The 26,597-nt window shown below is 32.8% G+C and overlaps 1 protein-coding gene across 2 annotated transcripts; it reads left to right on the top strand.

Annotated features, from left to right (window-relative positions):
* Positions 1-4,760: 4,760 nt before the first annotated feature.
* LOC149538638 (very-long-chain aldehyde decarbonylase GL1-1-like) lies at positions 4,761-12,500 on the top strand. Of its 2 annotated transcripts, none has more exons than XM_089799949.1 (11): positions 4,761-5,059; positions 5,883-6,103; positions 6,349-6,581; positions 7,166-7,385; positions 9,744-9,865; positions 9,950-10,206; positions 10,479-10,586; positions 10,892-11,098; positions 11,221-11,331; positions 11,610-11,783; positions 11,914-12,500. In XM_089799949.1, the coding sequence occupies exons 1-11, from the start codon at positions 5,000-5,002 to the stop codon at positions 12,067-12,069; spliced, it is 1,869 nt and encodes a 622-aa protein (XP_089656075.1). In that variant the 5' UTR covers positions 4,761-4,999; the 3' UTR covers positions 12,070-12,500. The 2 variants fall into 2 exon arrangements, with proteins under 2 accessions (XP_089656075.1, XP_089656074.1); XM_089799948.1 differs by having other exon boundaries at positions 4,768-5,059; positions 11,642-11,783.
* Positions 12,501-26,597: the final 14,097 nt, after the last annotated feature.

The raw sequence follows: 26,597 nt of genomic DNA, 5'->3' as shown, positions 1-26,597 counted from the left end.
TTGGAACTTGCTTGATCATTAATGATCTTGGCTCTTATCAAAATACTCGGTGACCATACACTTACTTAGCTCCTATAAAGCTGGGTACATAATTACTTATGTACATGACTCAACCTATGTAGAGTAGCTCGGTCACACTAATAGCTGTCTAAATTTTCCTTGTAAATGACTAAGTGATTGACACTAATAAAAAATAATGGTTAGAGATACCAACACATATCAACTTTTAAACACTTTAAACATATTGATCAATCATAAATACCCACTTGGTCTTTATAGCCTATCATTGGCAATTTAACATTTCATCCAATATCTTAATTCTATGTCTCTATACATGTCAACTACTAGTAAATAAACTATTGTAAAATATAGTATGGAAAAAATAACATTCACACATAAAAATAACACTCTTGACACCAGGATTTAATGTGAAAACCCAATTTGGGAAAAACAACCAAGTAACATGCTTCCGATCTTTCACTCTTTTGAAGTGAGCTTGGTTAAGAGCCAACCATGTTAAATGTTATACAAAATACTGTTAAATATAACCATGTTAAAAGATTTAATCACCCTTTTAGGAGTAGCCTTGTTAGAGGATTTTAGAATATTCCATTAGAATGTCACCTTGATTAAAGGATTTACAAAATCATTGTTAGGTCAACCATTATTAAAGGATTTTGGAATGATACAATGGTTAGAATGTAATGGTCAATTTGATCTATAAAGTACAACACACTTTTCAAATTTAGATCTCCATTTTCTCATTAGTTGATTCATTTAATGGCCTCCATTAACATCTCCATCACTAATCTGCTTGGCACCTCCTCAAGCAATCTTACTTCACAAAATTCTTCACACTTCACCTCTATTGTTTTTCTCTTTGTTGTTTCTTCTTAAGATTACCAATAAACTATGAACTAAACTCAAAATTCATTCCTTATGCCTCCTTAAATAGATAGTTTTGATCTTTCATCACTTAAATTTCACTATTAATCTTAGGGTTCAGTTAGATTCATCGAATTGTTCCATCTTTTTGTTCTCTTTCTCCTCCTAGAAACTTATGATCAAATCCTTACCTTTGATCGTATAAAAAGCTCTCCTCATGCATTAAATATGCCAACTCATCAATCCTTATCTTCCATGAGCTTCAAGACTAATTCATAATTCTAACTCTGTCAATCTCAAGATCAAATCTTTCTCAATCTATAATTTTTGTTTTCACTTGATAATCACTATGTTCTTCCGCTTGGTCATCACTGTGTAGCTTGGCAATCACTATACTTTCTCACTCAGCATCAACATGCTTGCTTGATCAATATGACACTTGATCGCAACACTTCTTCATAAATCTTCTCAACAATAACTATCACTTGGTTTGAACTATTACACTCAACTTCTACTTATGTTCCTTAATCTTCTACTTCAACTCCTTCACTGGTTGTGCAACACTGATACTCTATCAAGCTTATCCTTATGACTTGTTTCAACTCTTAGCTTCATCCAACTATCTTCTTTACTTGATGTATTGATTGAACAACACATTATCTTGTCAAGGACTAACTTATCAAGTGCCCATTATATTTCCATGATACTTGACACATCTTAACTCAACCTTTCGGTAGGTCATCTCATAAACTCTTCTTCAGTCAAATGATATGGCACTCTATACTATTAGTAAATGTCTCTCCAGTAGGTTTAACACTCTGTCTTACCAATAGGTTTGACATTAATGACAACATAACAATGGTTTCAATTGTAGTTTTCAACACATCCATCTAGGGAGGCACTTCATAAATCAATGAGAAAAAGGAATGCTTTCATCATAACTAGTCCCACCAACATCTCCATGGCATATGTTGGGTATATGTGGAAACATTATGCATTTTGGCCAACTTTTGATGACATCTTTGGCAAAAACACAATAGTCATTTGAATAAGATCAATGATCAATGATCACCACCCTTAGAAACTTGGTCCCACTAAAAAGGAAGTATAACATCGTTGATCCTTCCACTTAAAAGCATAAAGAAAACCCTTGTTAGATTCATGAGCCAATCAAATGCAAGGAAATATAAATTGGGTCCAATTGAACCTTTGCTAAGCTCAAGAACATGTGGAAGTACGTCATAGTTTCACCAACTATCGATGACATTGACAAAGATCATAATAGAAATACAATAACTGTTAGATCATGAGATCTTTGATCAATTATCAGGAACAATAGGCCCAACCAACGTGATAGGTGGCAACTTTTTCCTTGTTTTGAAAAAATTTACTAATGTCACAAAAAACATAACATAAATATGAACAAATGACACATGGCCAATTGAGAGAAATAACCCACCATTCTTATAAAGACCATGTCATACCTGTTAGAAAAAAAACACTTTAGAAACTTAGGGAAAATTAAATACGACCACAAGGACTAAAACATGAAGTGCTAGAAAATAATTAAAAGGAGCCCCATCCATGAGTTATTAACCCTCATCTTTTAGTGATAAAAAAGTAATGTAGGAACATAAAAGCTTACGGTATTTCACATGTAATAAAGGGCTATTGAACACTTAGGTTATTTTTAACAATGGACACCACCTTCAAACTCCAGGGCAATACTTGTAGAGGAAACTATAGGGATTGAAATTTTTTTTCACAACTTTTAGATATATAGACCAACAAGGGTGAAGATGTTAACTAATTAAGTTACCTCATCTAGCTTACATCCACAAATTCATTGCTTTCATTTCCCTTGTAAATTTTTTAAAAAAAACCGAACACAATAAATACTTTTTTTATATTAATCCAAGCAATACTATTATACATACTATATAGCCATTTTTTATGAGGTGGCAAGACATTGATATGAAACAAATATTAAAATTGATGAAAATTATGTAAATAACTTACTCAAAAAAATTATCAATCAAGCAACTCATTAGATACACCAAAGTTCCCTTCACTTACTACAATATGAACAAGATCCTAACATAATAAATATCATATTTATTTTACTTCAAAAACGTAATTTATTTTAATAATGCAACAATTTTCCTATTTATATTACTTTATATAAATATAGCACAACACACTCACACACACTATAGTGCCACAAGTTTCTCATTTATATTACTTCAAATACTTGATTTTACATAATATAATGCATCTCTTTTTATTCTTTTTATAGCCTAGGGGTGTCCGCATTGCACTTAGTACAATTGCAAATCACTCAAGGATTCTAAACTCTCCTTGCCTTGGGCCTACTCAAACTTCAAGTTGGAGAACAAAAGGGTGCTTATTTCCTTATAGGCTTCCAAATGGGCCTAAACTATCCAAACAAATAGGAAAAATCAAGATGAAGATAATCGACCATAGACCCTATATAAGACAAACCTAAAACCATTAGTCAAATATAACCCCTTTAGATTATAATTTATTATAAAATTTACTACTCTTTAACCTATAATCCAACTTGTTTCTATAGCAAAAGAAATCTCCTTTTTAAGATATTTTTTTATATAACACTATATATATATACATATATGTATATATATGTATATGTATATATATATGTATATGTATATATGTATACATATACATATACATATACATATACATATATATACATATATGTATATATATATATACATATACATATACATATGTATATGTACATATACATATGTACATGTATATGTACATATACATATATATATATATATATATATATATATATATATATATATATATATATATATATATATATATATATATATATATAGTGCAACAAGTTTCTTAGTTATATTACTCTAAATAATTTCATTTGTATATAACACAATAAATCTCATTCTTTTTATAGTCTATGGGCATCTCATTGCCCTTAGTACAATTGCAACTCACTCAAGGATTCCAAATCGTCCTTATCTTGGGCCTAATTTAATGTTGAGTTAGAGATTAGAAGGGCGAGTTGAGACAAGACCAGTCCCCTAGAGGCTTCCAATAGACTTGAACCATCCAAACAAATACAAAATATTGAGATGAAGATATCTGACCATAAGACCTACTTACCACTAACCTAGTCAAATATACCACCCCTTCAAATTATAATATACATCAAAATTGATACTCTTTTGACCTATAATGCAACTTGTTCCTATTAAATATGTGACCATAACCTCAATATAATCCACGTCGTTTCCATAAATAGATATTATGAAAAACCATGACCGAAAATGAGAACAAGTCCTCACAGGATTTTCCATGAGATGTTGAACGTATGTTAGGGGGAGAGAGAGATTCGTGTTTCTTCCATACATTTATGAGCGCCTTTGCTTTGGACAGCTTCCAAAATTGAGTGCTTGATTGGTGGTTCGTTGCCTGGCAGACACTTGGAAGAAACGAAGAATCAGGAAAACATTGATGGTGGTCGACAAGGAGTACATGTAAGTGATATGGATACAATTTGTTGAAATAGCAAGTTCATATGGATGGCAAAGTTAATGATATTCACGTAATAATGGCATTGTAGGTGGGCGACCCCCATAGAAATAACATTAATGCTCAATATGAAATCGTGGCAGTGCGAACCGGTGAAGGGCGTGATATATGGCGTCACGCAACGCTATTCTCACAACTACCTTCAGTTCACATGTTTTGTTTATGATTTGATTTCCTCCATCTGAATTGCATGACCATAAATGTTCTACAACCACCCGTGTTAATGGGGGTCACACTTTTATGCTTTAATCCTACCCAGCAACAGTTTGGTCTTCGTCGGTGGCTTTTCCTTCTTCTTCTTCCCTCTCCCCCTCGCAACCACAACTCATCCACCACAATGCCCGCCCTCCTCTTCCTTTCCTCTTCAATCTCTTTCCTCTCCTTTGGATTTATTAGCAGCCCTTCACATGGCTGACATACTCTCTCCTTCCAAGGCCACCTATAAGGTCAACTTCATCTCCTCTTCTCCCTCTTGTATTGTATCCTACACACCTCTTTTCGATCTCCAATGGACATGAATTCTGCACCTCTCAAGGACTGGCCTTGGGCCACCATGGGGAGTCTCAAGGCATGTATACATCTCCTCTTGCTCCTCCTCTTCCTCCATATTTACTTCTTTAGTTTCGAGTTCATCTTTTTCAAGCGTATACTCATAATTATTATTTTTTTTTTGAATTTGAAAGTTCGTAATGTTTTAGATCATATTTTATGATTCATAATACAATTTTACATCTAAATATATATGAAACATATTTTTACCAATATTTTAGATTATATTCTATGATTCATTATAGATTTTGAGTGCATATACTATTTTTTATTAATGTTTCCAATCATATTTGTATGATTCATTCTAGGATGACATGCGCCAAACAGAGAATGATCCAAACATTGATCTTCATCAATTGACAAGGCTTCATCCATGATCTCTCCTTTAGATTTGAGAGAGATCACTAGAATAATCTTGATTAAGTCTTTCTCTTAGATTTCAGTTTGGTGGATGTATGAATAGAGTGGTACTGCATTCCCGTGTGTGAGTGTTCTTGGGTTTCGTCGTTGGCTTCCTAAGTTTCTTCCTTAGGTTTGAGCATGGTTGGATATGTGGTTTGAGTATTAGTGTTGCTTCATTCTCGTTTGTGTGAGACTTATGGGTTTCGAGGCCTGTGAAGATGTCCAAGATTGGGAGATTAGCTTTCTCTATGATCATTGGAGAAATCTTTTCTTGTATAGATTTGATACTTGTAAGGGCTCTTCATGTTGTAAAGTCGATTTCACATGAGTTTGTGAGAAAATCCCAATTCCAATTCAATAAATTTATGCTATGAAATGTGAAAATTTGGTGCAGTTTTTAATCTTTACTTATGTTCAGAAGCTGTTTTTACTATGTGCAGTATATTCTTTATGGCCCACTGATTGCAAAAGCTTTGTACACCACATTTGGTGGAGGCAAGGAGGTTGATAACTGGTGCTTCCACATATTACTCATCTCTGGCTTAAGATGTTTGGTTTGTCAACTGTGGCTCATGTACTCCAATATGCATTTTCTCACCAAGAAATACAAAATTAGCAAGCATGGCGTCGATTTTAAGCAAGTCGACAGGGAGTGGAATTGGTATGCATTCTTTCTATTCCTATTCATTCCTCTGGAACACCAGCATATATTGTCACTTACTTCACCAAATTAGAATGGTATTGGTAGATTTTAATGTATCGGGATTCTCTTCATTCATTTGAACTTTGTCCTTGATTTGCCGTGTCTCATATTCTGAGTCTCTATTGACACCATATGCATCATATATTCTGAGGTTTGTGTGATAAACGAATCTAATTAGAATCATGTATGTTATGGATTTTCAGGGACAATTTTGTTATATTGCAGGCATACATATTCACGGCCGCGCATCATTTCTTTCCATTCTTCCGAGATATGCCTTTGTGGAACTCACAAGGATTGATATACGCTTTTGTACTTCACACTGGACCAGCAGAAGCTTTCTATTATGTCCTCCATCGACTGTTTCACAGGAATTTTTTCTTCAAACGATATCACTCCCTTCATCACGCTTCTACCACCGTGCAACCGTCAACTGGTCAGTATATCTTAGATTAAAGTTATAGATAAATATTACTACAATAATAATAACAGTATTTGTTCATCGCATCAAACACTCCATCTTTTATTGTCATCCTTACATTAATGGATAATTCAATACATATATTAATGTTAAAGGTGATCTTTGATTAATGGGAGGATCTAAATATCTTAATTGTTATTTTTTTCTTTTATAAGATTCATAATTGAATTGGGATTAATTTAAAATTTCTCAGAAGAGGAAAGTCAGACTGCCCAATTGTTTATTTAAAAAGTGAAGTTTTTCTTATAGATTTTCAATTATTGATGTAAAAGATAATCTTTGATTAGTGGGGAGGATCTAATATCTTAATTGTTGATTTAATGTACATTTTTTTCAATGAATTCGAATTGATTTGAAATTGAGAAGTAGAAAGTTCTGGTGTCCAATACTAGATCTTCTAGGCTATCGATTATTTTAATAAAAAGTGAAGTTTTTCTTATAGATTTTCAATGTATGATATTATAATTACAAACATGGAAGATAATCTTTTTTAGAAATTTTGGAGATTGTGAATGAGCTGATTTGTGGTGTGTTTACAGCTGGTACTGTTACCTTTCTTGAGAATTTATTCCTGACATGCATCATGGCGATACCCATATTGGGATCCTCGGGATTGCGGGGCGGATCTGTAGGCATGCTTTATCTTTACGTCCTGTTTTTTGACTTTCTGAGGTGCATGGGCCACAGCAATGTTGAAGTCACGCCAGCATTCATTTTTCGTTTCTTCCCGTTTCTTAAATTCTTCATCTACACTCCATGGTAAGCCTCCTCTACTCTTATTCAATGTATTATATATTCCCTTTTATGTCTTACAAAATTTGAATCCATTGCAAACCAAGTTGCCCTTAAAAAATGATATTTTTTTGGTTGATCACATCAAATATTTTATTGCCAACTCCTGCTAATTTGTCTGAGAAAGATTTGTATAATTGTATGATGAGGCATCCGCCATTGAATGGATAAGATTCAAATAAATTTGATGACAGTCAAATCAAAGCGCTGAGCTCCAGCACCGCCATTAATGGACATTAAAAGAAAATGGCTGTTTTTTCATAAAGAACTTTCAATTGGAGGAGATATTTTAGAATTAGAAAGTGACGGGCACAGTAGCTGATCCGCCGTCATCGAATTTGTCAATTGACAGCTGTGGCCGACATTGAAACACGTTCTTAACTCATTTCTGCTATTCTTATTACTACGGTCAACGAGGCTTTAATGCAACTCTTTAAAGAGATGCCCATCTAACATTAAGGGAGGATTTAAGCTTGGGAAAAAAAAGTCAACTTTGACTATTTAACACTTTTGGTCTAGGAATTAAGCTTAGTGTGTGATGTTTAAGCCGTTCCAATCTAAAGTAGTACAATACAATTACAACTTTAATCCTAGAGCGAGGGAAAAACATATTAAACTGTCCTTTGTCTTGGTAGAGATCAATGTCGATGAGCTAAAAAAGAAACTCAATCAGTTGCTCTCCAAAGTGTACTATGCACTACCTAGTATGTTATTGTTAGGAGTGTTATTTTGTGCCCGTGGCTAAATAGTTGAAGGAATGCACCCAATGTGATTGTTTTTTTGATTTATTAATTACTTTAAAACTCCCAGAACCGTGCTTCTGTGATTTCAAAATTAATTAATAAATCAAGAAAAATGTCACATCTGGTGCAAAAATTCCGCTAGATAGACATCGCCTTATTTTGTTATACACATTTATGATTCTGGTCATATGATCATTCATTTATCCTAAGACAGGGCAGTGCTAAGATTAAAATTCCATCGATGCAGACAAGAGTTGTCCTTGTCTATGCTCGGAAGTAATGAAGTCATAACAGTAAGCTGGCAATGTCAGGTTTACCAGTCTGATTTGATTGTAGACATTAGATCTTTACTTGGTCGATTATGACATTGGCTAATCTCCATACAAAATGCACCAAAGACAAAATAAAGTCAAACATGTTTTTTTGTTTAGATTCACGAAACCAAAGTGATTTTTTCTAAAACTTTTTGTTGTTTTGGATCAAAGAATATGTAGATCATGAAGGTCAAATGGTAATTTTTTTTTAAAAAAATTAGTGACGATACATTTTGTAGGGAGGATAGCCACATCCGTCGATTACTAGCTTTAATGCATAGTTGACATGCACCGATGAATGGATGAAAGAAGGGATCTCAATGATTCCACAAGGTCAAACGATCACAATAACATAATTTCAAATTTTTGTTTTTTGTCTATTAATGACTCTTGATCAAGATTTTTTTGGAAATTTCATTTCAGATTGTCCAACTTCAAGTTGCTTTGAATTTCTATATAGATATATGTTGGGCACTTTATATTACCTTACAGACTGTTCATTTGCCCAATTAAGATGAGAAATGGTTATCAATAATACAATTAAAATTCTAGCCTTCCCCTTTAATAGAGCCCTGAAAAAGACCATATTCATTACACTTCCACTTTCTTATTCAAAAAGAACTTTAGTACTTTACTTTTAATTATTGTTTGGATGGCTAAAAATATATAATGTATAGTTAAAGCATTATTGTTTATAATACCATCACAATTTAGAGCTGCAAGTATACTATTTTGAAATGTCTTCAGCGCATTTATACTAACCTATTTGTTAGATTTGATGACAGCTACAATGATTGACATATCACTGAAATGAATGTCTTTAGATGTTTGCAAATTATTATTTTTTCAAGTAATTTTTGATATCAGCTCTTTTATTATGAATTTCCATCAAGGACTTCATTGTTTTGTGAAGTCCAATTTCTTCAAATAGCTTTCAAACTGAATATGGTATATAAGCTACACTTGATGTCATTCACTTTCAACCATCCCCTTTTAAAAGATGCAAATTCATTTTCCCCAATCTTAATGTTCCTTGAGAATTATCCATCTACCAATTTGACATCTAAGACAATGAAAATAGATCTTCATAACTTCATGATAAAATTTTATCTTTTGATTTAAATTTGATTAATTTTATATTTATCTATTTACTATACATTCCTAAATGATTATTGTTTTTACCACTATATTTTATTGTACCATTGGTACAATATTTTGAAACATCTTAAGCTCATTCAGGTTAACCTATTTGTCACATGTGATGACAGCTATCATGCTTTACACCACTTGGAAATGAAGACAAACTTTTGCCTCTTTGTGCCTCTGTATGATTACTTGGGAAATACAATGAACCCTAAATCTTGGCTTCTCCACAAATCCGTCCGTGAAGGTAGGCAGCAATATCATCAAGTCCCTTCACATTTCATTTTATTGAGAATGGAGAAATATTCATAAAGATATAATGGGTGTGCAGGGCAAGTGGACAAGGTGCCACAGTATGTGTTTCTGGCTCATGTGGTGGACATGTTGTCATCACTTCACGTACCATTTGTGTTCCGTTCATTTGCATCAAAGCCCTTCACAACTCAGTGGTTTCTGCTGCCCATCTGGCCCTTCACAGTTCCTGTCATGCTAGCAATGTGGGCGTGGGCAAAGCCATTCGTCCACACCACTTATGTACTCCGAGGACGTCTTCATCACACTTGGATTATTCCTAGGTTCGGCTTTCAGGTCAGTGACATTTCTATTCACCGTTTAAGCATCACACTAAGATTTGATTTCTAGAGTAAAAGTGTTAAATAGTTCAAGTTGACTTGTGATATTTAAAAATGGTCAATAGCTTTAAATCTTATTACATAATTCAAAAATCTCAAAAATTATTCTTTTTATTTTGGAGTATCCAATAGCTTATCTGAAAATTTACTCTTCATTATTTGTTTGTTTGTGATTAATTTTAATCTTGTACATGTCATAAGTTATTCATTAGTCCGTTTTTTTTATAGTATTTTTTGCCATTCGCTCAAGAAGGCATCAATAATCTCATTGAGGAGGCGATTTTGAGCGCAGATAGTTTAGGCGTGAAGGTCATAAGCCTTGCAGCACTTAACAAGGTAAGATATTCCCGGCCTTCATATTTGCTTTGACATCGAATAGAAGGAATGGTTGTATTCAAAATTGTAATAATGGTGTTTGTGTAAGTTTCTACGTTGAATTGTGTATTCTTTTTATTTAACATTCAAGATCATATTCAGTGACCTATGATAATAAAAAGAGGAATTTTAATTCTACAAAAATATACACAATTCAAAGCAACTCATACCAACTATTGTCTTCCTTTTTGAAACATTATTGTATTAGTAGATGGTATACAATCCCTTATAAGATATCTGCTAATGCAAGATTTTGTTATGGGCAGAATGAAGCTCTAAATGGGGGAGGCACATTATTTGTTCAAAAGCATCCCAATTTAAGAGTACGAGTTGTTCATGGCAATACATTAACAGCAGCAGTCATTCTTAATGAGATACGCCCTGACGTTAAAGAGGTGTTCTTGACTGGGGCAACATCTAAACTGGGTAGAGCAGTTGCTCTTTATCTTTGCAAAAAACAAGTTCGTGTGTTGGTATGTAGCAAAAGCAATGAAACAAATTCTTTATACTTTCCTCTTCTTCAAAATGCCTATTTCAAATCATCATTTTATTTTCATATCATATTCTAATTTGACTGATCGTTGTAAAATTTCAGATGTTAACTACCTCAACAGAACGGTTTCAGACAATTCAGAAGGAGGCGCCAGTTCAATATCAAAGATATCTTGTCCAGGTTACAAAATATCAAGCAGCTCAAAATTGCAAGGTAAAATCTATGAGTATGTAAAGTATGGACAATTAAGATATGTATAACTAGCATTTTAACAGTAAAACATGTTGCATAGATACTTTCTATAAAGTTGGCTGAAGGAAAGTTGAGGGAAAGAGTATAAAATATGACCTCTCTTGTTGTAAAGGAACATGGGATTTTACCCTACATTAGGGTTTCTTCTTTTTACCAAGAAGTCTTTCTTTATGAGGTGGTCTAATTTTTTATTTCAGACAAACATGTTTTTAATCTTTTGAAGTGGATGATCTTAACAGACATGGATTGTGGGGAAATGGATATCTTTTAGGGAACAGAATTGGGCTCCATGTGGAACACATTTTCATCAATTCGTTGTTCCCCCTATATTCCAATTGAGAAGAGATTGCACATATGGAAAGCTAGCAGCCATGGAATTGCCCGCAGATGCCGAAGGTTTAGCAACTTGTGAGGTAATTGTATTGATCAGTCATATAACAATATAGAATATGCCATTGATTCAATCTTTTGAATACTACATGAAAAACTAGTACAAACTATTTCATAGCGACTAATAACATAACCTTATTTTATGTGTACCAGTATACCATGTCAAGGAGAATAGTTCATGCTTGTCATGCTGGAGGAGTTGTGCATTCGTTGGAGGGTTGGGATCATCATGAAGTTGGAGCAATTGATGTTGATAGAATTGGTATAGTGTGGGATGCAGCACTAAAGCATGGCTTCAAGCCTGTGTAGGAAATGCACCATCTTCTTCAGCCCTCCCATATATAACATTCTCACCCTAATCTCTAAACATATTTATTTGTTCACTAATGTGCAAAGCAATTTTAAGGAATATTAGAAGAGCTTGCACATAGGTATTTGGTTCTTATTCTAGTTACCATTTTTTCAGTGTAACACTGCCCACCCAAATGGAGGGGAAATAATGTGTACCAAGAATGACACCAACTTTCGAAATACTTAAATAAGTCAGTAAACGCCATGTGATTCTTAATGGTGCGTAAAAGCACCAAGCCACCTTGTGGGAGACTTGTATACTAGCATGTGATTCTTTAACTTCAATTGATGATTTGAAGATTACATTGTCTCTAATGTAGGAGCCTATTTTTGGCTTCAATCCTCCATCCATATTCCACTTCTATTTATGCTATCATTTCTTTCATGAATTCTGAATGGGTATAGTTGTGCTGAGATTGTACAATGGTGTGTGATAACTTGCTTCTGTTATCTAATGGGCTGCAAAACTTGAAGGAAATCTTCAAAGAAATGAAATCACTCTTAATATCTTCATTGATTGGTTAATGCAAATGCCTGGGATGAGCAGGAAAGTTGAAACAACTAGTAGTCTTGCAAGAATAAGCTATACGAACCAACATCTTGGAAGAGTTAAGCAAAACAAACCAATATCTTGAAAGAATTTGTCTAAATGGAAGAGATAAGTAAAACAAACCAATATCTTGGAAGAATTTGTGTAAATGGCTTGGCCATGTGAAAACACTACACAAATGAGTATTCAAAAGCCATTCTTGTGAAATTGAAATCAGATATAATTGTAGTACATGAAAATTTTAGAAAGATTGAATGATATATTGATTTCTCGAGTACTCATAAATATAGCTTTTAGGAAGAGATTTCTTGAAAGAAAAAATAAAGATTGATGTCAAGAGTATCAAGATATCTTATTTTTCTATTTGTAACTCTTTTGTAAAATAAATCAATTGTTTTCTTAAAGGAATTGGTGGGATTATCTTTTAATAGTTTCTATTATTTTTAAGAAAGTGGTCTTACAATTTTGAAGGAAAAGATTATTTAGGTTGCACTGTTTCTAAGCTATTAAAAATACATAATTGTTATACTAATGTGGGTCAATAGTTGTTTCCAAGATGAGAAAAGTGAAGTCGTATAGTCTTGATGGCTTCTCTACTAATTTTTCAAATAATTTTGGAACATCTTGAAGGATTTTCTTCCAATTGTATGTGAATCTCAAAAATACAAGTGAATTATTATAAACATTAAATCTACTTTCTTTGATATAATTATAAAGAATCACGTATTATGTCTTTTAATCTTTTTTACCAAACTCATTGTTGATTGTATTAGCATGAGTACTTTGTGAAAGATTATTAATGTAACACCCTAAGCTACATGCCTACGACATTAGTCAAACAAACAACTATTTTTTATAAATAATGCACCAATGAAAAAGGAACAACAATATTTGTTGCACACCAATGTGCATAAAACATGACATGATGAAACTAGCAATAATGACCTCATCGTTGTTATCTAGGTAAGGTGGTTATAATAGGAGACTTACCAAACATGTGATGGAGCCACCATGATGAACATACTTCAAGTACTAATCCATGATTGCATTTACTTGTGAACACAACATCCAAGAGTAGGATGAAGGAATCATTAATGTTGACTCCCCACCAAAAAATGTAAACACTGAAAAATAAATCCATATAAATGATAGAACAATTAAAATATATTATATCTTTGATTAGAAGACACTAATTTTGGAATGAATATGAGAATAATGGTAACAACCTCCTCCAATCCACCCAATCACAAACTTACACAACACTCAAAATAAAGGAAAAACCTTCACAAGAGCTTTCTTTCCTAAGAGGTAGAAGAACTCCACTTATTGGAATGGAAAAAAGCTCCAAGAAATGCCATGCTTCCTATTAGAAGGATAAAATATCTTTTATAAATAGCATAAAATACACATCACAAACTACTACAAGGAGTTTCCATGGCCTTTAATTGAAAATATGTCATCTACACAAGTAGTAGCATATATGAAACATGTATGATTAGAGGCGTATTTTTATAAGAAAAATCTATAATATATAATAGAAATTGAGGAGAAGAAGAAAATGGTAGAGATTAAAAGAAAAGAAAATGTAAATGAAGACATGTAGGCACTCTTTCTGGCTTTAGTTTTAAATATATATTGAATCAATAGGGAAAGCTTTTTTCTCTTCATAAGTTACTAACTCGTAGGATGTGAATTTTTTTGTAGTTTTCCATCTTGTCCTATATGTCTAGACTACTTTGAGTAACCTAATGGCCTAATCTCTCCTATTAATTTGCAATGTTGTAGTTAATATGTTCGTATATCTCTTATTGTTGACCTTGGTCTATTACTATCTCTCAACGTATACCAAATCTAGAAAATATATCCTCATATAAGAATCGAGCAACCTTAGTGTCCCTTGCATTTGCTCAAGTTTTAACTTTGACCCATTTGGTAAGATAGTTCATACATACCAAAATATAATATTTTCCATTTGAAGTTGGTTCTATAGGTCCAATGAAATCAAGCTCTCATTTGTTGAATGGTGTGACCACCACATGTGGATGCAAAGGCATGTCATCTCCTTGTAGGTAATCCTATCATTTTGAATCTATCACATCTTATTGTGTAACTAATTACATCTATGTGTATGGCTAGCCAATAATACAATGTTTCGAGAAGTTTAATTATTATTCTCTTTGTTCTGAAGCAGCATCCACAAGGTTCATCATAATAAGCCTTAAGAATGTCAAATGTGTCATCTTCCTAGAGGTATCTATACATTACATTATTAGGGTCATCATAGAATAGATAACCTTCTATCCAAAAATAAAGAATTTTTTTTGTTTTAACTTGTTTCTTAATTAGATAATCTATTGGGGAGACTCTTGGGGATTTTTAGATTGTGGATACAGTGACCTCTGATGTTCTTCATTTGACATTTGTGCACATCCTAGTTGTGATGGATGTCTCTAAGGGTCTCCCTGAGAAGATTTGCCTACATTCTTTGGAGGGTACCTGGACTCAGATTCTGGATTATGAAGGTCTTCCCTTCCGATGTAGGAAATGTCACATGACTAGCCATGTGACAGCTCGATGTTCTTCTAACGAGGCAAGATCAAAGAAGATTCCTTCTTGGTGGGCAAGTGTATCTGATAAACATTACACTATTACTAAATCTTCATCAGTTCAAGAACATGCTGCTGAGGGGTCTCTTGCTTTTGATGGTTTAGGGGATACTATTCCTGATGTTTTGGATTAGCCTATTTTGGAGGAGGCTCTTGCTTCCTAGACTGTTGGTCCTGTTGTCCTAAATGTTGAACCTTTTCAATTTTTTGTCTCTGTACTTCTTGTTGTTTCTGGACCTGTAGTACATAACGTTTTGGATTTGGGTTTGCCCAAATTGGCCTCTCCTAAGGTGAGTGTTTTTTTGGATGATACTTCTTCTCCGGTCTGCCATGTGGATTCCTTCATTTCTTCAAGGGATTGGTAGAACGATGTAGCTAAGCTAGAGGATGGATGGATAGTGATAAAAGGAAAGAATTCTAAGTACTCCATCCCTCCTCTAGATAAGAATTTGTGGTCCTATAAGGGAGGTTCTAAATCTAAATCTAAATCTTAAGCTTCCTTGTTGAGGATTGATGTTCGTTGTGTGGGAATTCATTGGTGACTCACACTGGTGTATTTGGGCCTTATATTGTTATATCTTTAGATTTGATGTACAAGGTTTCAAGTCCTTTCAAAACCTATTTTTACCTAAACAAAATTTGTTTCTTAATTTCTATTGGTGAATGATGTGGAGTGCAACTTGTAACTAGATATTTGGCAATATACATATACCAAGGGTCATGAGAAAAAAGGAGAAAGATATGTCATTGTAAATGAATCATTAATAATTGGGTCATCTAATGAGGTTATCAATTGAGAGAGAAAATATACTACCACTATTAGGATTAACCACAGATAGAAATATCAATTACATGAAAATATCACCAATATTAGAAAAATAATAAATCACACAGAAGAGAACACAAGACACACTGATATAATGTGGTTCACCCAATCCCCAGTCTACGTCCACCAACAATAAGTTCAATATTATTATTATCTAATGATTACAATCCACAATCCCTTACAGCTCAATATTGTTGCAAGAAGCTATAATATCATCATACATTACAAAATCCCTAACCCTAAGCCATTTTATACAAGCTTTTTTCCACTTACAAAATTAGGGCCAAAATAAATCATCCAATAGGTAGATAACAGTCATCACCTTTTACAATAGTAGAGTCATTTTTGGTTTCAAGGGAACTACCCTTGAAAGCCCCAGTGGGGGAATTGCCCCTCAAACCCACTTTGTATTGTAGCAGGGAGCATACCTGGGCACTGCCTAGGTCCCCATAAGGGGCATTTCCTCCTAACACCCGTGGTAATAATTTGGGATAAAACCACACCAAATAAAATGGGAAAAATGAATCTCTAAGTCTAATTAGGCTCCAAATCATAATAATCTCTCATTTGGAGACCAATCTAACTCCATAACAATGACCTCCCACTTGGAAACTGATCATAGAACTGCTAAACCTATAGCTCTCATTAGAATATCAAACCACTGTGGACTCTATTGTTCTTTTATTTGTTTAGTTTAGAAGACCAACTAAAGATGAAAAGGAGTTCAACTTCTCCCTTGTCACTACCTTGGTAAACATATTTGTTGGATTATCATCTATATGTATCTTCTCTAGCTTTAACAGTCCATCATCCCAAATTGATGAAATGAAATGGTACCACAACTGTACATGCTTTGTCTTTGAATGTCAAGTATAATTCCTCTCAAGACATGAATGACACTTTAGCTATCTATAAGAAAATAATTATCCCTTTGTGGGTATCCCAATTCTTCTATGAAGAACTAAAGCCATATCATCTTGGTTGACTTAGTAGAAACAACATACCCAGCCTTTGTAGTGGATAAAGAATTAACCTTCTACAACCAAGAAATCCAATTCACTACTATCTTAGCAAAAATAAATACATAACCTATAGTACTTTGCCTAGTATAGTATCCCCTGCCAAATTCGAGTCAACATAACCTTGTAAATCAGTAGTAGAGCCCCCAAAATGGAAACACTTACTTGATGTTCCTCTTAAATATATGAGAATCCATTTAACCGCATCTCAATGCTCAATCCTTGGATGAGTTGAATATACCTGATAACAAATCCCACTACATGTAAAATATTTGGCCTAGTACATACCATAACATACATTAAACGTCCTACAGTTGAAGCATAAGGTACCTTGAACATCTTAGCCTCCTCTATTGGTGTCTTTGGACACATCTCCTTCATCCATTTTAAATGACTAGGTAAAGGTGTGCTGATAGCTTTAGCATTCTCCATAGAGAAATGTTGCAACACATTCTCAAAATAATCATCTTGAGATAATGTCAAATTTCTGTGCTTCCTATCTTTTCAAATTTTCATACCAAGGATTTGTTTTTCTGCCTCCAAATCCTTCACAACAAATAAATGTGTTAACTATTCTTCTAACCACTTAATGTGATCCATGTTAGACCCAACTACAAGCATATCATTAACATATAAACATAAAATAATGTAGATGTCATCATCTAACCTCTTAAAATAAACACAGTGGTTAGAATAACACTGATAATAATCATGCTCATTCACAAAACTCTCAAATTTAAGATACCATTGTTGAGGTGCTTGGTTCAAGCTATATAAACTTTTCTTCAATCTGTAGACAAAATTCTCCTTACCTTTGACCTCAAATCCCTATGGTTGTGTCATATACATCTCTTCATCCAAATCACCATGAAAAAAGATTGTTTTAACATCAATTTGCTCCAAATACAAATCCTAGGTAGCCACAATACTTAAAATAGAATAGAAGTCATTTTAACAACATAAAAGAATATCTCATCAAAATCAATGCCCTTTTATATGTGCAAATCCTTTTACCACTAACTTGGCTTTAAAGAATTTCTTACCTCCATCCTCTTCTTTCAACCTATAAACCCATTTATTATGTAAAGCCCTTTTACTTGGAGGTAACATACATAAATGTCAAATCTATTTTTATTATTATCAAGGAGTCCATTTCTTCTATCATTGTACACTCCCATTGAATCTTTGTATCCACCTGCAAAACTTCATCATAACATTCAGGTTCACTAGCATCTATTAATAAAATAAAATACAAAGGAGAAAATATTTATGTAGGTCTACTTATCCTTGTTGATTGCCTAACATTCAGTAGGGTGTGTGGTATTTGTTATTACAAAGCATTAGGGACTGCTGGAAATCATCTTTGGGAGTATCATCCAACACTATATAATCATTTTCTTTCTTCTCATGTTGCTACAATAGATCTTTGTACAACACTTTCTCATTAAATATAACATCCATACTTCTTACAATTTCACAAATTTCAAAATCCCAAAGCCCATAACCAAATTCATCAATTTCATAACCAACAAATATACATTTCTTTGAGTTATCTTCCGACTTGGTTCTAAATTTAGAATCTATATGTGTGAGTGCTTTGCAACCAAATATTCTAAGAAAAGAATAACTCACATTCTTACCAATCCATGCTTCCTCTAGAATACCACAACTAAAAGGAGTAGAGGGAGCTCTGTTGATCAAATATATAATAGTATTGACAACCTCTGCACACATGTTTAAGGGAAGCCCAACATGCAACCTCATGCTCCTTGTATGCTCTATTATTGTCATGTTCATGCGTTCAACCACTCCATTTTCTTGTGGAGTCCTTTGAAAAATTTAAGGTCTATGAACACCATTAGTGAAACAATAATCTTCAAATTCATTGCTACAATAATCACCACCATTATCAAACTTGAGATATTTTATCTTTTTACCAGTTTCATTCTCAACCAAACATTTCCATTTCTTAAAAGTTACAAATACATCAAATCTCTATCTAAGGAAATAAACCCATACTTTTCTAGTTGCATCATCAATATATTTAACATAATAATGAAACCCACCAAGAGAAGATACCTGATTTGGTCCCCATACATCTATATGCAAAAGCCCCAATTTCTCATTTTTCTTTTCCTACCCCACTCTTCACAAAAATCACTCTCTTTTATTTTTGATACACACAACTTTCACTGAAATCCATGACACATTTTAGACTTGGTAAAATTCTCTTTGAATGAAAAAATTTCATACCTTTCTGACTTGTGTGCCTAAGTCTATTGTGTCATAACATTGTATCAAAATCTACAACAACTATTTGTTCTCATTTCTCAACTACAATAATTGTTCCTTCAAACATTCATTTTTCTCTAAAACAATTAAAGTAGAAGGAATAGTATGATCTATACAAAGATATAAGGTGCCTACTTTCACATATTTTTCTACTACAAGGGAACCTTTTGAAACTTTTTAATTTTAATATTAAAAGTAACTATGCAACCCTGATCACCTATTTGCCTTGTTGAAATTAAATTCCTACTCAGCCTTTGAACATGTCTTATCTCTTGTAGTAGCCAATGATTACCATTTTACAAATTAATCTTAATTCTTCCCTTTCCAACAATCTGATAGGGTTCATTATCCCCCCAAAAAATAAGCCCAAAATCCCCTTGGACATAATCAATAAAATAACCTCTATGAAGTGTAGCATGAAACCATAATCTAAAACCCATGAATCATCATCACTTTCTAAAGAGAGAAGCAAATAATCCTCTTCGGATTTATTACTTATCACATTTTCTTCCTTGTTCCCTTCTTGTTTGGCTTCTTCATTTTTTTTTTCAGTGCAACAACCTTTCTCCTTATTCCCTAGTTTTTCACAGTAACAACAATCTATGGATCCCCTCTTGATTTACCACAATCTATAGAATTGTTTCCTCTTTCAGTCATTCTACCTCTATTTGTGCATTCAAATCACTTCCTGATGTAGATCCACCTAAAAATTTTCTACAAGTTTTCTCACTCATAATAACACTAATCACATCATCAAATTGTAGAGTATTAGATATAGAAACAAAATTAGTCACTTCCATTACCAAGCCATCCCAAATTTCAAGAAAAAAATACAAAATCAAGAGAGACCTAATTTCTTCATCAAAATTAACATTTATATAAGATACATAACTACTAATCATATTAGAATCATTCAAATGATCTGAAATATATCCACCTTTTGGCATCTTCATATTAAATAAATGCTTCATGAGAAATACCTTGTTTGAAGCAGCGGGCTTTTCATACAATCTTGCTAGGATTTACATCAAATCTTTAGTCATCTTTTCTTTTGTAATAATAAATGCCATTGAATGTTCTAGGCATAAACAAATACTTCTAAGTGTCTTTCTATCTAGAATCTCCCAGTTCTCATCTGTCATAGTGGCTGGTAGCTCATTTTTTCCTTCCAATGAATTCCATAAATCCTTTTGATAAAGATAGTCCTTCATTTGCATCTTCCATAACTAAAAGTTATGCCCATTAAACTTCTCAACCTTTAGCTTACTCTTGTCTGTCATTGCTCCCACTCAACCATGAGACCTTCCTATAGAGGATAGCTAAAAAAATGATGACACATCACTCTAATACTACTTGTTAGGATTAACCATGATGTAGTAATAGAAATAACAATTACATGAAAATATAACTAATATTAGAAAAATAATAAATCACACATAAGCGAACACAAGAAACAAGGATTTAACATTGTTCAACCAATCTTGGGTTACATCCACCAACATCAAGTCCATTATTATTATTATTTTCTAGTGATTACAATTTCTATAATCCCTTACATGACATGGGGAGGGAAAAAACTAGGGTCAAAGGCATCCCCAAGTGCCAAGTCACCTATAAGAGTAAGCACAATGGAAACACAACACAAAGAATAGTAACCAAAAGAGATAGAAGAGAAAAAAACACTTTATTGATTCATCAAATTACCAAATACATGCCCACCTATGAGGCCTTCTGGGTTACAACCAATATTTCAATTCAAACTTTGATATTCAATGACAATATTCACATTCTAACCCTCCTACTCTTCCTGATCAAACTACCTACTTCTTAGACTCTACCTAAGACCTCTATAAATAATTACACAACCACAAGTCGACCTATTAAAAATTACCAACTAAATAAACCATTACAATAAATGCATAACCAAGCCACAAGTCAACTCTCAACAAATATTAAATACAAATCATAGAATTAATGTGAAAGGTCAACCTAAACTAGAACCATAAAGAGAAAACTTCACCAAAGGAGGACCAATGAAAATATTGGCACTCAACAATGCTTGACACATACATGAACTCAACACTAATAGGCACTCAACATCAACCATGAATTTGGCATCAACTACAAACTCAATATTAACTATGAACTTCGTAGCAATAGAGAATTTGATAGTAATAGATAACTCAACATTAATAGAGAACTTGGAAACAACTAAGAGCTCAGTAGCAACAAGGAACAAGAAACATTCAGGATAGCAATGCAACCTAGGATGCTTCTACATCAGACAACTGTGGTTGAAAGAAATGATTCTCTTGAATCATACAAGTGTCACAACCTGAAGTGAATCCAACTTAGATTGAGAAATCTATATAGCATCTTCAACTGGTCTATTCTTCCACTTCAAAAAATACTCATAGTAATCTTTTCCTCTTGTTCTATTATAAACTCTTTGATCTAATACATGTTCAACCTCTTCAATTTGTTTCTTAGGATAATCATCTGATACAACAAATTTATCATCTAACTCATGGTACTTTACAAATCAACAACATTGAATATAGGAGATATATCCATGTCATTAGGTAACTCAACTTCATAAGCATTACTATTGTTAAACTTCTTCAAGATCTTACAAGGTCCAAACTTCTTCACCTTCAACTTACTATATGTTCCACTAGAAAATTTATCTTTCTTCAAATGAACCATCACCTCATCACCAAATTCAAAAGTATGATGTCTTCTAGACTTATTAGCATTCTCCTTAACTTTTTTATTACTTTGTTCCAACCTCAACTTCACTTCTGTATGCAAATAATCCATAAAATTAGAAAATTCTACTCCTATAGTACTTCTCTTTTCTTCACTAACAATGTCCCTCAAATTTGATATTCCTCTAGGTTGCATTCTAGTAATAATCTCAAAAGGTGTTTTCCCTATACTTCTATGCACAAAATTATTATATGCAAACTTAGCTTGTGTCAACACCAACTCCCAATTATGTGGCTTATCTCAAACTAAAAATCTCAACAAATTAGTCAAGATTCTATTCACAACCTCTATATGTCCATCTATCTATGGAAGGAATGTAGAGCTAAACTTCAACTCAGTACCCATATTCTTCCACAAAGTCCTCCAAAAGTAACCAAAAAACTTACTATCTCCGTTGGAAATAACACTTCTTGGTAATCCATGCAATCTAACAATCTCTTTGAAGAAAATCTCAGCAACATGCTTGACATATGATGTCTCCTTACATGGTATGAAATGAGCCATCTTAGAAAATCTATCCACAACAATAAATATAGAATCATACCCCTTTTCTTTCTCAAGTAATCCAAGAACAAAATCCATATTGATGTCACTCCAAGGTTTCTCAGGAACAAAAATAGGTGTATACAAACTATTATTCTGACTTACTCCTTTTGCAACTTGACAAACTCCACAACCCTTTACAAATTTCTGAACATCCTTATACATCTATGGTAAATAATACTTATCCTTCAACAAACTCAATGTCTTATCATTTTCAAAATGTCCATCCAATCCACCACTATGATTTTCTTAATCAAATTAACTCTCATAGAACTTCTAGGTATATATACATGAATTCATTTGAGGAATACACCTTCTTGAATAAAATACTCATTATACTTACCCATGTGATCTGATAGATTTGGTGCTCTGCACTCTCTCCACACATCAAAAAAATCATGGTCAATATCATACAACACTTTCATCTAATCAAAACCAAGAACCTCAACCTTCATCTTGGTCAACAAAGAACGTCTTCTATTCAATGCATTATCAACTCAATTAGTGACTCCACTCTTATGCTTAATCACAAATGTGAAACTTTGTAAGTACTCAACCCTTTTCATATGTCTTTGATTTAATTTATGTTGACTTTCCAAGTACTATAAAGCTTTATGATTAGTATACAATACAAAATCCTTAGGAATCAAATAATGTCTCAACTTCTTTAGGGCTTGAACAATTGCACAAAACTCTTCATCATACACATATTAATCCCTTTTAACATCATTCAACTTCTCAATAAAGAAAGAAAAATGTTTACCTTTTGATGAAGAGAAACCTATAAACTAAATAAATAATAGGATCCTTTCTTATCCTTTCATCATAAACTCAATAATTTTATTATATAGAGGCATCTTAGGAGGTAAAACACAACATGTTTTGACAAAAAAAATCAACCTTTCCCCATTTGCATATCTTGATTTATATATCTGATTTCATTACTCATAACTTATGTTCTAAATGTCTTCTCAAAAAAAATTTTGGTTTAATTGTTCCAAACTAGACCTATTAAAACATATCCAAATCTTAGTACAATTCAATAAAAAAATTAAAAATTATGTTTTCTGCACCGAGACCCATTTTATCTATCAAAAACTAGAAGTAAACTATGTAACCCTACCTAGGGCATCCAATCTCTTTCAAAAACCAACTTGAAATGACACCAAAATAATTCCAAATTATCAATTTTTTAGTATAGTTTTCAAATATTTAAGCCATTAATTTTTTCAATACATAAATTATTGTATAAGCACAAATCTTTGCCTGCAACACCATTGAAGACATTTAAAAACTAGTTTCACTCAAATCTTCATAACATTACAAAATCTACATATAAATGTCTCAAAAAAAAATTAAATGAAAATTAATTCACATATATTCCAATCAATCCATCTAGAGTTCCTTAACCATCCATATGTGTTTCCATACTAAATACTACAACATGACTATTTGTGAGAGTTCTCAAATCTGAAAAATAGTAACTTTCACCAAAATGATCATAACTTCCTCAAAAATTAATAAAATTACTCCAAAACAAAGAGAGAAGAAATATAATTCATACCATTCTCAAAATATACAAATTATAAATGGTTTCTAGGCCATACACGGCCCTACAAGGCCTAGAACCAACACAAATCCAAAAAAAACCAGTCAAAATAGAATTAGTAAAGAAAACCAAAATTGCTCAAAAATAATTCTTTTTCTCCTTATTCTCATTTATTTATTTTTAATGACCATTAAAATTATTTTATAGGATTTTTGATAGTGGAGAACTTCTCAACTAGCTTTTGAACCAACTTGTTACATTCTTTAACCCTTTTTTGCAACTTTTACATTTTAGAAATTTTGACCTCACAACTTTGTTCCAAGCTTACAAAAATGTCATGATGGAATATTAATCACCATTTACAATAATTTTACCCTTTCTTGGGTTTACAAATAAATTTTGACCTCTTGACCAATTCATGATCTTACTAGGACAACTAGGGAAAATTGACAACTTTTAAAATTTACGACAAAAGGGCTTCATAGCCTTTACATATTGACCAAAATACAACATAAATGACTCAAATGGATTTAAATATCTCATACAAGGAATATTAACCTTCTCATGTTCTTGTACTTTAGGTGCTCTTGTACCACCTTCTTGACTCAATACAAATCCTATTGCACTACCACTTGCATCACATTCAACTTGAAATAACTCAACAAACCTCTTTTTCAAAGTCTCATAACTATTATTAGCTCCATGTGTCCACTTGAAATCCTTTCTATATCCTCTCATTGTCTCAGTCATAACATGACAAACATAACTAAAATTCCTTATAAGCATTATGTAAAAACTAGCCAAACCATGAAATGATCTTTCCTCACACACATTATTAGGTGTAGGCCATTCCAAAATTACTTTAACCTTCTCAAGATCAATTCTCAAGCCATCATCTAAAATCACAAATCTCAAATACACAATCTCCTCTTGCATAAAAGAACACTTTTTCAAGTTAATCATCAAATTATCCTCTTTCAATCTCTGCAATACTTGTCTAACATGCTCAAGATGTTCTTCCTTAGTCTTACTCAATACCAAAATATCATCCAAATAAACAATAAAAAACTTACCCAAAAATCTCTTCAGAACCTCATTCATCAACCTCATTAAAGTACTAGGTGCATTAGTCAAACCAAAAGGCATTAGCAACGATTTATGCAAACTATCTTTTGTATTGAAAGAAGTCTTCCATTCATCACCTTCTTTGATTCAGATCTAATGATAGCCACTCTTCAAATCAATCTTGGTAAAATAATTTTCTCCACTCAAACAATCCATTATGTTATCCATCCTTGACATAGAAAATCTATATTTCATTGTAATCTTATTAATAACTCTAGAATGAGTACCCATTCTCCATTCTTTATTATTCTTAGGTGTTAATACAATAGGTACAACACATGGACTCAAACTTTCTTTGATCAAACCTTTCTACAACAACTCATGCACTTGTCTATTAAGTTTCTTGTTCTCTATAGGTGTCAATCTATATGGTCAAAAAAAAGATCCAGGAAATAATTTCATACAATGACTCATACTTCTTACTAGTAGTAAACTATTAGGAATGTCCTATGAAATAATATCTTTATGTTGGAAATATAAGAGTAACTAAGAGGGGAGGGGTGAATTAATTACCACAAAAATAAATCCTAGATCCCTTAGATGTCAACACAAAACATAAACTTCACTAAAAATACTAATGCTTGGCAAACACACTGGCACTCAGTTTACACTAGTAAATGTTGTAACTTGGTAAACACTCAAATAAAAAATGTAACTTGGCAAACAAAAATCTTAAGATATTATTTGTGATTAAACTTCCTTAACTTAGTTTCATACACAAAAAACAAATAGCATGAATACAAGTGACATCAAGATTTAACACAAAAATTGGATTTTGAAAAGACCACTAATCGCAACTAGTTACTGATTTTCACTCTTTTGAAGTGAGCCTTGTTAGAAGCCAAACTTGTTAAAGGTTACAAAACAAACTGTTAGGTGTGACCTAGTTAAAGGATTTAATCACACTATTAGGAGTGGCCTTGTTAGAGGTCCTTAGACACTTCAATCTAGAAATGCTACCTTGTTAAAGGATTTACAAATAACTATTAAACCAACTCTGTTAAGAGATTTAGATCATTGTTACAATGGTTAGAGAGTAATAATGAGATGAATTGATTTCTAATGCAACTAAATTGCTGATTAAAAATCTCAATTCTGGCTTGTATACTTGATCCTTCCTAATCGAATGTGTCTTTACAGCTCCAAGAGGATATTCCTTTTATCCTTCTAATTCACTTCCTCTAAGCATCTTCTATTCATCCAATCA

This window comes from Cupressus sempervirens, chromosome 9 (assembly GCF_028749045.1).
Source record: "Cupressus sempervirens isolate cs-2001-9-10 chromosome 9, ASM2874904v1, whole genome shotgun sequence".
NCBI lineage: Eukaryota > Viridiplantae > Streptophyta > Pinopsida > Cupressales > Cupressaceae > Cupressus > Cupressus sempervirens.
Note: the sequence above shows the minus strand (reverse complement) of the source record. Positions and strands in the feature narration are given on the sequence as shown.